This window comes from Hyaloscypha bicolor, assembly GCF_002865645.1.
Source record: "Hyaloscypha bicolor E unplaced genomic scaffold K444scaffold_183, whole genome shotgun sequence".
Classification (NCBI taxonomy): Eukaryota; Fungi; Ascomycota; class Leotiomycetes; order Helotiales; family Hyaloscyphaceae; genus Hyaloscypha; species Hyaloscypha bicolor.
This window is the reverse complement of record NW_020194685.1, coordinates 2058009-2071640: the sequence shown is the minus strand read 5'-3', so window position 1 is coordinate 2071640 and position 13632 is coordinate 2058009. Positions and strand designations below refer to the sequence as shown.

Genomic DNA, 13632 nt, shown 5'->3' with positions numbered 1-13632 from the left:
GAAAGCGCGCAACTCCGTGAGTCTCGATGGAGATAGTGAAGTGATGACGTGAACGTCCGATGTACTTTGAGAAATTTCTGAGGGGGCTTGAACAAGGAGAAGTCCGGGATTGAGTGGTGTATGGGTACGAGAAACAAATGGAAGGGGAGAAGGCTGTTCCTGCAGATTCGATTCGATTCATGGGCGGCTAGTTCTCGTCGGACTCGTTGAAGTCCAGCCGGAGAGTCGGCGCAATTGTTGACCGGCCTGATGGGCCTCCCCATGCCATTTTGTGACAGCCGATGACCTGGACACTGTTCAGCTGGATTCTAGTTTGTACTATTCCTTTACTAGTATCTAACTGAATTAATTAATGATGGAAATAATGAAATTTGTCTGGCATAAATTAGAAATGCACAGTAAAGATCAGCAGGTTGCTAGGCCCCCTGCGCGGTTGTAGCTTGATGACGACCCAAAGCTCAACATCTCGTGCCTCAAAGACAACCGCGGCTTACCGACAGCAACAACACTTCTCCAAAAGCATATGCCAGCTCGATGAAACCAAGTCTCAGGCTTCCAGTAGTGCAGCTATCACTTCGCTCTTTGGATTGCTTCAAGAGTTCCCTGAAAGGTAGCTCTTAAATGTACGAGCCCTCGACAGCGGTTGCGACCAAAGAGTAATCTGCCACCAGCCATGAAATCCCAATAGCACAGAGCTCGAAGCCCGATCGCGATGTCGAATCTGGATCAACTGGTGAAGGGGGCGCCTCCCCCTGGAAACCAGTATTCCATACCCTCGATCAGTCCCATCATACCCCCTGAAACCTCGAATCCGTCTTCTTTGCCAGACCCATTGGCATCTCTCCCCTCGTCGCCTCCCCAGATCTACCTCAATCTTCTGATCCTGGAGGCATCGTTACGCGCACAATGGCTCCAGCTACGAACTAGACGGCGACAGCATACGTTCTTCTTGACATTACTTGGGTTGTGGAATCTTTATTTTGGATATGCCCTGTTCCTTGCGCCAAGAGAAGACGGCAGTGGTGTCGGAGGTTCGGTATACTGGGTTGTTGAGGTCACGGAGAAGGTCTGCTTCATGGGAGGTATCGTGACGGGGATTCTGATTTGGGGGACCGGGCAATGGGAGCGAGGGATACGCTGGCCCAGACGTTGGGTATACACGACAAATAGAGGTTTAAGAGGATTCAATTGCAAGCTGGTGGTGATCAAGCAATCTTGGTGGAGGGAAATACTGTCTACCTTATCATTCCTCTTCTCGTACGGCCTATTTTCGAGCAGTATTGGAAGCTCATATCGATATGTGGATCAGTCCCTTTTGATCGAATCAGAGAAGGCTCAACAGAAAAACGGAGGGCATCATGCACTTCCCAACATACACGAAGATGGTGAGACAGCGGGTTACGAGGAGGATCTTGCACCTGGAGGAGATTATGTCAAGCTACTCTTGCTTCCCAAGCCTTTTTCTCCCAATTTTCGGGAGAACTGGGATATATACCGTACGGAGTATTGGGAGAAGGAAAACGAACGTCGGGCGCTACTACGCCAGAAGCTCAAGGAGAGAGATAGGAAGATTGCAAAGCAGCAAGGTGGGTGGCTGTGGTGGACAGGATATCGTGGTTGGAAGCGTGGTAAGGGACAAGACCTGGAGAAGACTCATCATGGGGGCCACAAGATTCATGAGAAGGACCCGAAACGTACTCGAAGCGGGAGCGTTCGTTCTGGGTCTCATTCTCGAACCTCATCTCGAAGCACCACTCCCACTCTCGAGTTGGAAGACGGCCCTGTTGGAGGACATGTGCGGCGAGGATCTAATGCTTCCGACAGGAGAAGGAAGAAGACTGCACCTGGAGCAAGAGTCCAGAAGCTCACACCTGCTGGATCAAGATCTGCAACTCCCGAGATTCCCTCTCCTTTGGTCAGAGAGAACAGCGTCTCCTCTAATGAACGGCCTCCTACTCCTGTGACGGGGGATAGAGAAAGTTCAAAGTCTTTGAGAGCTTCAGCGCAATCCAGCGGCAGCCCTGCAAGGAAGCCCAGTTCTGGCAGAGCAGCAAAGCAGACTTAGATAGTAAATAAAGTACATGCTACGAAACTCCAAAATTTTGAGAACTTTGTGCTAGCACTGATTCACTGAGAGGAAATCCGTTTCCGGCGGCTGACTAAAATACGCTATGATAGGCGAAGGCATCCAATTCTCGATGACCTTCGCCTTCGCTTGGACTCACATCTTCTTGCCCTAAATCCGATCGATAGAGATGTCCAATTCATGAACATCCGCGAACCTGTGCTGACAATTCCAGAAGACCGCCTCACCTATCTGAGCTCTCCGAAGAGGCACCGGCCGGGCGGGCGGGAAATTTTGTAGACTCGATAAGGACTTTCCCAGCCTTGTCTCCAGGACCAACTCGAGCCATTTGAAGATCGGACCTGTACTGCATGAATAGCATGGATTGGGGCATGCAAGACAATGGTATTAATTCAGGCCATCCGGGTATTGCAGTCGAACAACCATTCGCGAACAAGAGCCGACCAGAAGCCCATATGATCACTGCATCTCAATTACGGGGAGCGACTCCGGTCGGCGGATATTCTTGGCGGGTATGTCATCTTTGTCTACGGAAATGTGCATTAGCTAACTGTCTGCCAGCCGCCGTCTCCACCTCATATCCATGTGCCGCAGGCTCCAGAGGACCAGCAACTTGTCTTACCTGCATATAATGGAATGAATTATGATCTGGAGGAGAGGGAGATCCTCAAGGTGATTACGCGAAACCACAACGTTGTTGTCGGAGTCAAGGATTGGAAGTATGAAATGAGGAGAAGTGCGCAGGCCATACAACCCTTTCTATACCTCGGACCCTCTTCTGCCACTCGAGACTTGGACTTCATGCGGAGGGAAGGCGTCACTATGTTGCTGGTGATCAGAAACACAATGACTGCAGCTGCAAGCTTGTTGAGTGGGGACAAAGTTGCGAGAGAATTGGGGATCCAAGCGGCTGCTGTGGATGTAGCTGGCAACCAAGAGCTCATCGCAGCCTTTCCAAGAGCCTGCAAAATCATCAATGACCATCTTCTTTCCCAATTTCGCCAAGGCATCGCGAACGGTACAGTTCATTCCGGAGCAATAACCACACCCGGCAAGGTGTTTGTCTTCTGCGAGTCTGGCAATGAACGATCAGCAGCTGTGGTTGCAGCTTATCTCATGAATATGTTCAACCTCGATCTGATATCGGCAATACAATATGTCCAGACGCAACGCTTCTGTGTTGCTTTCGACGATGGGTTGAAGAACCTGCTGTTGAATTACGAGGAGTTACTCAACGCCCAACGATGTGTCTCTGCAGCTACGATGACAACACAAATAAGAAGTGTCCCAAGTAACGCAAGGCCAAAAAGGCGCAGAGAGGAGGATTCAGACAACGAGGTGGGGATGTCTCTTGACAATTCAGATGATGAGAGATTCGCCGGTCGTGGTGGATTTGTTCCTTTCCAAGATAACTGGGCGTCTTGATTCATTGTGAGCATTGAGAAGCGATTTGTATCCGGAGTAGATTCTTTGATTTGGGATAGCGATGGATATGGCTTTGGAGTTGGGTGATGACACTTGCATTTGCTCTCTCGTCGGGCTGGCGTTACGAAATACCCATGGGATCACGATTTTCTAGCTGGTAGGTGGGAAGCATGACGGCGGCTACATTGGCATATAGATTAGGCGTTATGAGATCTTTCACACTGTTTCCTTTCTTGCTTTTTGGTGCTGCTTTGCTTTACTTGCTCTACTATTCCCTTGCGAGTTGCTTTCTGTAATACATCCAGTGTCATATTCCCCAAAGACGCTGCGGAAGCCTCGCCGTCAATGCCACTTATCTGCGGTTTCCTCGTTGCCCATTCATCCAGTTACCACAATCAGTTATTCGCAGCGTCCTTGTCGCCATCCTCATCCTCATCGTCATCGATGGGAGGCAGAATAGCTCCAATGATTGCTCTACCATACTCTTTGCCTCGGTGGCGGTTGATACTTTCAATGATCTGCTTCCGCAGGGGTGAATCTGCAAATCGGGTCCGAACGTAATTCTCTGCCGCAGCAACGTCGTCCGGCTGAACCATGTGATCCTCAGGGGCTTTCGACGGGAGATTTCTCTTGCTTTGTTGTTCAACGAGGTCCAGCTTGCTGCGCTGCTCGGCGGTCATTTCTCCGCTGACGGATATTTTGGCGATGGCGAGAATTGTTTGTGCGATTTCATCAGCATCGGCGTCGAACTGCCCTTGACGCTCAAATTCCAAGCGAAGAAGATGGTACATGTCGACCGACGCTTGATCGCTGAAGTCAAGTTGGTAGGTCAACTCCAAGTCGCTTGCCTGCGTAGCTTCCTGGATCACGCTCCATATAACTAGCTTCATTGTGTCTGTCAGGGAGGTCCATTGTCCAAGGTCGGGCTGGGATATTGACGGGGTAGCCGCGGGAATGTCCTTGAGCAACTGGGGCACTGCCAGAACTTGGCAGCCACCTCGAGCCTTGGATTGTCCAACCAGTTCAGGAACAGTGGGTTGAGATTGTTCGGCGGTTGCTGGAACAATGGGCGGCGGTTGGGGCGTGCCAAGGATATTGCGACGTGGTCTCCCCGGGTCCACTCCTTGGGAGAGTCTGGCCGGAGTAGTGATGCGCTCGCGGAGTCTCATTTGGCTGGCGGTGGTGTAGAAGTTGTGGGAAGGTTGCTTGACGAGGGAAGAAGATCGAAAGTGCCGTTTTGTGTTCGAATTTTCTAAATTGGCGATCAGCCTTGTGTGCTTCCAAGCCCTTCAGGAGTGAACCTCTCGGCTCAACTGCTGAGCAAAGAGTGAATCTGTGAGTTTACTTTCCCCCTGAAGATATGAACCAGTCTGCACCGTCTCCGAACTTCGAGAATTGAGGAGAAGAAGTCAAAGTTGGAGGGCATTCAACCTTAAGAGGGAGATTGTCGTACTCGGCAGTGTGATGATCGCTGCACTCGAAGTATGAGGGCTATTGCATCAAAATCAAGAAGATGGTTTCAGCAAGTTGGAGACATTCAATTTGGAAGAAGAGGACCATTCCAACCGAACTCGAAGGGCATTCAGCTCAATGTAGAAGGGTTATTGCACACAAAGTCGGAGGGTCACTGTACTTGAAGTAAGAAAGATAACGTCCGAAAAAGGAGATCATTACAGCCAAAGTTGTAGGGATTTCCGCCCCAAGTAGGAGAATTGTTCTACTGAAAGCTGTAGTTTATTCAACTTCAAGTGCCAGCGCTTGGTTGCTCTAGAAGTCGTAGGACATTGGCATTGTGATATTCCACACTTGATAATAGGGATGGAACCTGCACAACCCCTTTTCATGGCCTGCGCCACATTTTTTTTTTACCTCAGGCATGTGGTAAACTCAGCCACACCCCAACGTCAACCGTCTTCGAAGCTCTCCGCACTTGAAATAGACAGGAGATAACCATCAATGAATATTGATGGCTGCTGAATCGACTACTTCGTATCGCGAATCTTTGTCCTGCGCGAACAACTAATCTCTAATATCCTTGTTCCGAACCTCCGATCTACCACGTTAGACCCAGAACACTTTACGCAAGCTTCACCGGCTGAGTTGCTGACAGCCTCCACCATGTCAAACAAGCGCATAGAACAAAGCGAGATCGAGAAGTACTGGGAGATTTTCGCATCACTGTCAAATGGTGGAACGCATCTGACGGGCGCTCAAGCTGCGCCTGTGTTAAAGAACAGCCAGCTGCGCGATGATCAGCTCGAGCGGATATGGGACCTTGCGGACGTGGATAACGACGGGAACCTGGATTTTGAGGAGTTCTGCGTCGCAATGAGGCTCATTTTTGACCTGGTCAATGGAGTATGTATTGCACACAATTCGAATCATCACCTCTGACTCGAGGCTTTGCAGGAATATGCGGATGTACCACCACAACTGCCAGACTGGCTGGTTCCAGAATCGAAAGCACATTTGGTACAGGCAAACCGGGCATTGACTGGACGACAAGTTCAGTTTGAGCGGATCGAGGACGACGATGATTCTCCAGGACTGAAGGACGGGTTCGATTGGTATATGAGCCCCTCAGACAAGTCGAAATACGAGGAAATCTACAGTGCCAATCGGGGTGCGAGAGGAGACATAACTTGTGAGATGATCATCATATAGGCGCAGTGGGTAGTAGCTGACATCACATTTTACAGTCGAATCTCTGGATTCCCTGTACTCCTCCCTCGACGTGCCAGACACCGATATCCGATCAGCATGGAATCTCATCAACCCGTCAGCTTCGCCAGCGATCTCGAAAGACGCCACTCTGGCTTTCCTACATATCCTTAATAACCGCCACGAAGGCTACCGCATTCCAAGAACTGTTCCCCCTTCTCTCCGAGCTAGCTTCGAACGCAACCAGATTGACTATCAGATCGACAATCAGCGCACATCATCACCAGCTCAGCGATGGGGCTCCACTGGTGGGGAGGAGACGAGCACTGGGCGTAAAGCAAAGTTTGGGGACACTTATCTGAGTCGAATGGGCATGGGAGGGAAGTCGAGCTACAAGCCTTCTGGGACAGACTTCTCAGCGACAAAGACAACGGAGGACTGGGAAGAGGTGCGGCTGAAAAAGCAGTTGGCCGAGCTCGAGGCTAAGGTTGAAAAGGTTGAAGCTGCGTCGGCGAGTCGGTCTGGTGGCCGTCGTGATACTAGGCCAGCACTCGTCAAGCGAGAGCTAGAGCAGCTGCTAGATTACAAACGGCGGGAGTTGAGGGATTTGGAGTCCGGCGAAGGAAAGAGCAAGGTCGGGGCCAGTTTGAAAGGTGTCTCCGACGAAATATCAACCGTTAAGGAGCAAGTGGATGGGCTTGAGGCACATTTGAGATCACGCCAACAGATTTTGGCAGAGTTGCAGCAGGAGATTGAGTTTGAGAAGTCAAGTAGATAGAATCCAGAAATGCAGATCGATCATGCAAAGGCCCAGTGGCGGTGCTCATGTTCAGGGCTGCCAACCCTCAGCAGTCCAGACCCGATGAATTAACTACAAGTGCATTTGCTACCCCAACTCGGGTTGACATAAGATAATACCGTGCTTGTTCTCTTTACGTACGTGTAGCATAGAGAATCCGGAGTCTCAATTTCAGAATGCAACTGGAGCCCTGGCGTTGAGTTGGTCACGTGGTCGGCTCAATCAATTCACCTTTATAGATTTGAATAGTGACCTTTCTCCTGTTGAATCAGATGGCTTGATAGTCATCGGTAGCGTTAGAATCGTTTACCACAATAACTTGCGTCTCTAACTCACCCTCCACGAGTGGTTAGAATGGCAGACAACCTCTCCTGTGACCTCTGGCGCGGTTTACCCACAAGTTGCTGAGAAGACACCAGGACTTAAACTTAGGTACTTCTTGGTAGGGGATGTGAGATCTAGCAAGAATTGCCCAGCTAAGTTGTAACTCATACCGCATCCTTATACAGGCTCTGGTTCGGTTAATACCTTGCGAGTATCTCCGGAGAATCCATAATCCACCCCAGCTTTCAAGAGAGCAGCTGGTCCTTAACACCACACTCTCGCCTGTGTGTTGGTTCGAATCCATCCACCTGTACGTCAGTACCAATTTTTTTTAATAAGATCATTGGTAAGCTCCCATTCTACAAATAATAAGAACAACTAACCTCTTCACATACCACTTTTTTTATTAATCTATCTACTTATATGTTGATTCAAATCCATCCATAGAAAGAATAAGCACGATTTGTAGTGTCGCTAGTATTACATTACGTCTAGTTGATATGAACATCGGCTATAAATGTGGTTTTTCTGTTTTCTGTTTTGTTTTTTTGGCTCGTGGTCCTCACTTACCAAGGAGATTTTTAATATCTCTCGATTTATTGATCTCCGCTCGCTAAGCGAGAGCGAGAAGAGGGCTGCGGCCACAGTATTAACTCAAATACTTTCGCGATCTCTTCTCTTACGAGCTTTGCTAAACTAGTAAAGCCGTCTGAGGTGGAGTTGTAACGACAAACGGGTCAATAAAAGCGAACCATAGGAAGAGAGAATTCGTCGTAGCATATTGGGAAGTTTTAATGTCTTAAATCTAGGCAAATATAATTCTAACAAGTCTTTGGTCCGAACGCCGTTGCTCTTTCATAATGCAGTGGTATCATATACTTCCGTTTTCAAGCCATTTCCCATGCAACCCTCTAATCCAAGCCATGCAGTTCATGAATATATGGTTCTTTTGGCTGATTGGAAATGCCCGATATGATGATCCTTGGCATCCTTGAGTTGATCCTCCGGCACGCCATTAGGAAGATCCGCTGTCGATACCGGTGAAGGAAAGCCTGCGGAGTTAACTGGATCCGTTTGTGACCTCGACGTTTGTCTTTCCATCCCTCAGTATTATCCCAGACAAACATGAGCCGAAGTTCGTACTCACACTTCAGACCCACGTTGTGGGGTCGTCGCAGATGCTGTATCGAGGCCTGCGTTCACTTCGGCCAGTGTTGGCTTCGAAGCATTTCCATGAGGCTGAGGAAGGGTGCTCACGTCGACATCTAGATCTTCTTCTCCGCTGGGGCCACTAGGTTTGACCCCCTCTTCGGTAGTAGCAACAGCATCATCCGCTTCGTTGCTTTTCACGCTGCTGGCTTTGCTGATATCTGCGCTCAATGGACTTTCTGTCCTTAAGCCAAGATCTTGGCCAAGGCCGGGTGATGTGTCGTTTCCTCCTTTCCAGTCTGCTGGTTGCATGTCCACAACCGGCGAATTTATTCTTGGCTCGTGGATGATGTCCTCTTTCCTTCCTTGTCCCGGTTCCGGATCACATGCTTTCCATACAACAGCCAGGCGGTCTAGAGCTCTGGTACCTTTCCTACTCGATCCTTTGATGCCGTCCATTTTGTCCCACTCGATTTCGAAGACTCCGGTATCGTCAGCCTTGCCGTTCTGCTCAGGACCATTTCCTTCGAAGTACGCATTAAACCAGACGTGAGCAACTGCAGTGACCATAGTCCAGCCTATCGAAGCCTTATTCCTCCGCTCGAAGTCAATGTTGATATCGCTTGTTGGAAGAATGACTCTTGTCGATGGCTTAAAAATGACGGCGCCACCGCCCGCCTCTGCGCCAGTATCCACACTCGCCGAGCTCGAACCCCCGGACTCTGAAGGTTGTGGCATACTGAGTTTCCCGCCATCAAGCTGATCGGAACTCTTGCTCGGGGCGATCCTCCCTTGATTTTGAAACCCCGCCATATCAGAAATCATGTCCGTGAATCCTCCACCGCCCGGTGTGTTCCCTTCAATCACAACTCTCTCTTTCTTCGTAAAGACGTGGAACAGTTTAATCTTCTTTCCTTCATCAACGTATCCCTCCACCTGCACCTTGACCCCATCCCTCAAGCCCCAGACATGAACTTCCATGATTTCGATTTGACGCTCAACGTACACCTTGCCGGCCTTGGTCCAACGATCGACATACCCCACCCAACGCAGCTGACTCGGTATTGAGACGCCCTGGCCGAATCCTGGCCGCATTCTCCGTTCCGTAAATCGTGCCAATGCTTCCTCGGGTTTCCACCCACACTCAGAGATCAAATAACTGCAAGCCATTGTACCACTGCGTCCCTTGCCCGCCTTGCAATGAACAACCACAACTCTATCCTTGCCTCCCTTCTTTTCCTCTCCCTCAAGCAACCAGTTTCTCATTCCCGCAACGATCAACCCCACAAGCCTGAACGGCGGCGGGTGATGATCCGGCCAAGGATAATGCCTGATCCTCCCATAAACCTCACTATCAGGATACCCAGTCCCCTCTGCTCGAAACTCCCATATCTTCCACTCTTCCCCGTGTTTGTAGTCTAGAAATTTGACGAGCTGATCGAGAGGGTTGCGGTATGCGCGTTGGGGGTACGTGCCACTGGGGCCAGAAGTTGCGATGATGAATGGGGTAACGTAGCAGAGGTCGAGCCCGGCTTCTGGATGGCGGGAGCGTGGCCCTGCGACGATTTGGCGAAGGAGAGACGCCATGTTGTTTGTCGTTATTCAGAGAGGAGTTTGAATGGGGGCATCTTGCTGGTCTGGTGTTGATAAGGCTTTGGTTTGGGCGTCGCGAGAGACGTCATAGCTGGCTTAGCGATCAACAGGGCCTCTGTTTACGGGATGCACAGCCACGATTTCCTTAGCGAGCCCCTGAGCGGATCTGGCGGGCTGATATGATAATGTTGTTGTTTGTTGACTTAAGGTGAGGAGTGGGTTCAGCAATTACTTTGAGATATGAGCAACATTAATCCAACGGCTACAGAAAGTTGATGGTTGGTGTCAGACCAAGTTGAAATGTGCGAAGTCCTTCAGGGCAACTAGAAGATTCCATATCAATAAATCTTGGAAGCCATTGATTGTTCCTCGCCGGTAGGGAAATGGACTGGATGGCAAGAAGAGAGTTGACATTGGTAAATAGCTTCTTCTAGGTTGTATGAAGAGCTTTTCCTAAATGCTATGTTGGCCGAGCACAACCGAACTGCAGATTGAATGGGGTTTGGTTGCACAATCGGAGACGGCTGTGCGTCAGGAACTCTTTCTCCATACCACCGATGATTCCTGGGGCTTTGGAAGCTTCTCGAGAGTGTTTGGAACTGAGGAGTATTGAGTATAAAAACCTCCAACTAGCTACCAGCCATCCAGCAACGATGTAACTTCGAGAGAAAATCACCACACTGTAAACCTCGTGATAGAGTCCGCCGCAGGGGTCTTTGTGTACGCTCGCCCCTCCAACCCCCCTTTCCCCAAAAGACCAAGGAAGGCCCTTGCACTGGCCCAGAGATACACTTGGCAATCATGTAATATTGACAGTGAACACTTAGACTCTGTCCGGACTAAATCTGTACCAGTGTGCTGTAGACCCGGATGAAATTATTTGATGCTTCGCTGTCAAGCACCTGCTTGCTATCAACCATTTAGATAGCCAAGGGACGGAATTAGAGGGAAGGATGGTGTTTTATTCAGAGAGGCGAAGCCCGGCTAAGTACACCCAGCTCAGTCATCCAAGTTGACGGATCCCAATTTTCTGATGCATTAGACTTCCGTTTCCCGCATCCCAGATCTTAGGCCCTGGCCCTTGCGCAGTGCTCTCCGTTGGGCCACTGATTGACGAATCCGTCCAGGTTTCGGACCAATGCCTCGACATCTTGGTGGAACTTGAAATTCTTCTTGTCAATCTATGAAGAATCTTCAGTTACACGGAGCAACCCAATGATGGAGTTGGTTGTACAAAGTACTTTTGAACAATCAGAAGAAGCTGTGAAAGATAGCCCCATGATTTTGAAAGTCGGTACTTTGTGATATAACATTCGTTCTGAGCTGTTCATAAGGATACGAAGTATTCTGGCATATTCGCCTTGTGAATTTTAAAATCAAGGTGTACCAATAAAATGCAGTACATCAGCAAGGATTCAGCTTGCCAGAAGCACTTACTTTTTAGACTCGAGGCACGAAATATTCAGGGATATTCGGGGATTCAAAAATGGGCTTCGTGGCTTCACGAACGAGAACGAGAGATTTAGAGTTGAGGAGAAGGAGTGTAGGTTCAAACATTATCAATTTCATTTTAACCATGGTATAGAACGCCAACGCTATGCATCAAAAGCACTCATCCACTCATCCCTTGTCATCTCTCATGATCCCCAATCTCAAAAGCCCAAACCCGTGCCCTCGATGCTGGGCTCGACATACATTGGGAATGTCTCTCTCGTAATAGCCGTCTTGTCTGGAAGCTGAAGGTATCCTTCACTTCCACTGCCACTCTGAAAAATACTTTGCGTTTCGAGAGACAAGTCTTGAGTGCCTTTGATATTTTCAACCATTGGCGTCTCAGCAGGCGTCTCTTGCTCGCAAATTCCCATAACTGCCTTGACATCACTCGTTTTCCTTTTATGTGCCAAGCTCCGAACACTTCCAAAGCAAGTAGCCGCATCCCAATCTTCATCAGCATCATAAATCTCAGGGATGTGTTGGTGACCTGCTCGCTCCATGTCTTTCAGAGCTTCCAGAATAATAGAGTGCTTCCACAGTGGTAGAAGCCTGTGACCTAGGTTCTCCAGGATACACCATTGAGTGAAGTTTATTTGCTGACAGGTCCACAATCCGTTGCCCCATTTCTCGGCATACTTTTTCGTGGTCTGCTGTGCATCGTCCGAAAACTTGACTGCCAAGATCAACGCGGAGAGAACAACGAGCTCGGGGAGGACGGAATCAATATGCTGCTCCTCAAGCCTCTCGTCAAGATTCCCAAAAGAGCAGGGCATATGTTGCGCCACAAGTGGACAGCCTTTGCGCCATTGTAGTGCGAAGCGAGAATTCAGCGAATCGAGTATACTGACAGCGAGAGCGATGGTCTCGAGGGGGAGATTTGCTCGCGTGATGATTGTATGGACGAGCGGAACAGAGGTCGTTATTAAGGAGGTGGACGACGGTATCAGGTTTGTTAGGTGAATTGCCGGGCCTAAAACGCAAGGTATGTAATCAGCCTGAATTCAGAAGCTGGGGTCAGAATCTGGGGAATCATGTACCTAGGAGCTCAGGGTCTGGAACTTCTCCTGGCGAGAAAATCGCCTCTGGAGACTGCTGGCGTGTGCTGGCGTTCGAGTGTGATGAGTGAGGTGGAGTGGGTAGGCTCGAAAGGGGGACGTAGGTTTTGGAGAAGTATGACTCGTCAAAGGAGGACGAGAGTGACGAAGATCGAGATCGGGAGGCCATTGGAGGCGTCATTGCGTTGTTCGTGATTTCCATGGTTCTTCGGAAGCTCGGTGAGGTAGTCATGTTGGTGGGGGGTAGAGGGGCCCCTTTTCTATTCAAGTATGGTTCGAGATGAAATGAGGGGTTGGCCTTGGCAAGTCAAGAGGCGTCTCGAGTATTTATCAATCTTTCTCTTGGGGTGCCATGAAACTGCAGGCTACCTTGAGCATGTAGCCGAATCGTGTAGGGTAATTCTGATTAGGGGTGTTGAATGCGAGATACGTTGGGTAATCCTGAGAAACGAATGTGAGGAACGATCGTGAATCTGCTGCTGACTCCGTTCAACGCAATAGAATGCTTTTATTGTGCCATGCCTTTCCGCCAGAGCAAAGCGCGGTGCGATGCCAGGCTATATATCAAACGAAGGTAGTCTTGCGTTGTGGGGCCAATAGTGAGGTTGGCTCGAGCCTTGGTGCGGTGAGGTGAGGAAGGGGGTGGCTCTGCATGTCTTTCCTTTAGCGATTTAGTAGCTTGGTGTCGTCTGACAGTGAGACATGAATGCGAGGACAGACACAGGGAAAGAATCGGATCATCCCGAGCAAGTAGCTGGTCGCTTCTTCTGCTTTGTTTGTGCCTGCCCCGTCATGAGACAATGCAAGCTCTCCCGAGCGGAAGAAGCAGTGACAACTCGATTTGCACGCCAAATGGATATTGCGTCTCAAGATGGCACCACTCCTCGTATTCCAGAGAGAGCAAGCACTATGTGGCCAGAGCACCAGATCTGTGCAAACCGCTCTGCCGTAATGTGCATCCTGATTCATCATTGCTGGTGAGGTGATGCATAATGCTTCTGCATTTTAATCATAATTTATTAGCCAGGAACCAAAAAAACCTACGG

The 13632-nt window shown here is 49.5% G+C and overlaps 7 protein-coding genes across 7 annotated transcripts; 4 read left to right on the top strand and 3 right to left on the bottom strand.

Moving 5' to 3' along the window:
* Positions 1-358: 358 nt before the first annotated feature.
* K444DRAFT_621887 (uncharacterized protein) lies at positions 359-714 on the top strand. Its single transcript, XM_024881997.1, has 2 exons — positions 359-623; positions 672-714. Exon 1 carries the CDS (start codon positions 444-446, stop codon positions 612-614), a length of 171 nt encoding a protein of 56 aa, XP_024727414.1. The 5' UTR covers positions 359-443; the 3' UTR covers positions 615-623; positions 672-714.
* K444DRAFT_621886 (Spo7-domain-containing protein) lies at positions 426-2096 on the top strand. The gene has a single exon (XM_024881996.1). It carries the CDS (start codon positions 713-715, stop codon positions 2063-2065), a length of 1353 nt encoding a protein of 450 aa, XP_024727413.1. The 5' UTR covers positions 426-712; the 3' UTR covers positions 2066-2096.
* Positions 2097-2541: 445 nt separating this feature from the next.
* K444DRAFT_547784 (phosphatases II) lies at positions 2542-3511 on the top strand (the record flags this gene model as incomplete). The annotated part of the gene is made up of 2 exons (XM_024876327.1): positions 2542-2598; positions 2648-3511. The coding sequence occupies 2 exons, from the start codon at positions 2542-2544 to the stop codon at positions 3509-3511; spliced, it is 921 nt and encodes a 306-aa protein (XP_024727412.1).
* A 197-nt stretch (positions 3512-3708) lies between these two features.
* On the bottom strand, positions 3709-4977 carry K444DRAFT_270339 (uncharacterized protein). Its single transcript, XM_024871468.1, has 2 exons — positions 4857-4977; positions 3709-4763 (listed from the first exon to the last, which is right to left on the bottom strand). The coding sequence occupies exon 2, from the start codon at positions 4678-4680 to the stop codon at positions 3907-3909; it is 774 nt and encodes a 257-aa protein (XP_024727411.1). The 5' UTR covers positions 4681-4763; positions 4857-4977; the 3' UTR covers positions 3709-3906.
* A 458-nt stretch (positions 4978-5435) lies between these two features.
* On the top strand, positions 5436-7065 carry K444DRAFT_657449 (endocytosis and cytoskeletal organization protein). The gene is made up of 3 exons (XM_024886160.1): positions 5436-5869; positions 5921-6155; positions 6211-7065. Exons 1-3 carry the CDS (start codon positions 5630-5632, stop codon positions 6948-6950), a joined length of 1215 nt encoding a protein of 404 aa, XP_024727410.1. The 5' UTR covers positions 5436-5629; the 3' UTR covers positions 6951-7065.
* A 998-nt stretch (positions 7066-8063) lies between these two features.
* On the bottom strand, positions 8064-10095 carry K444DRAFT_621883 (phosphatases II). Its single transcript, XM_024881995.1, has one exon. It carries the CDS (start codon positions 10029-10031, stop codon positions 8439-8441), a length of 1593 nt encoding a protein of 530 aa, XP_024727409.1. The 5' UTR covers positions 10032-10095; the 3' UTR covers positions 8064-8438.
* A 1594-nt stretch (positions 10096-11689) lies between these two features.
* On the bottom strand, positions 11690-12818 carry K444DRAFT_637865 (uncharacterized protein; the record flags this gene model as incomplete). The annotated part of the gene is made up of 2 exons (XM_024884175.1): positions 11690-12501; positions 12569-12818. 2 exons carry the CDS (start codon positions 12816-12818, stop codon positions 11690-11692), a joined length of 1062 nt encoding a protein of 353 aa, XP_024727408.1.
* Positions 12819-13632: the final 814 nt, after the last annotated feature.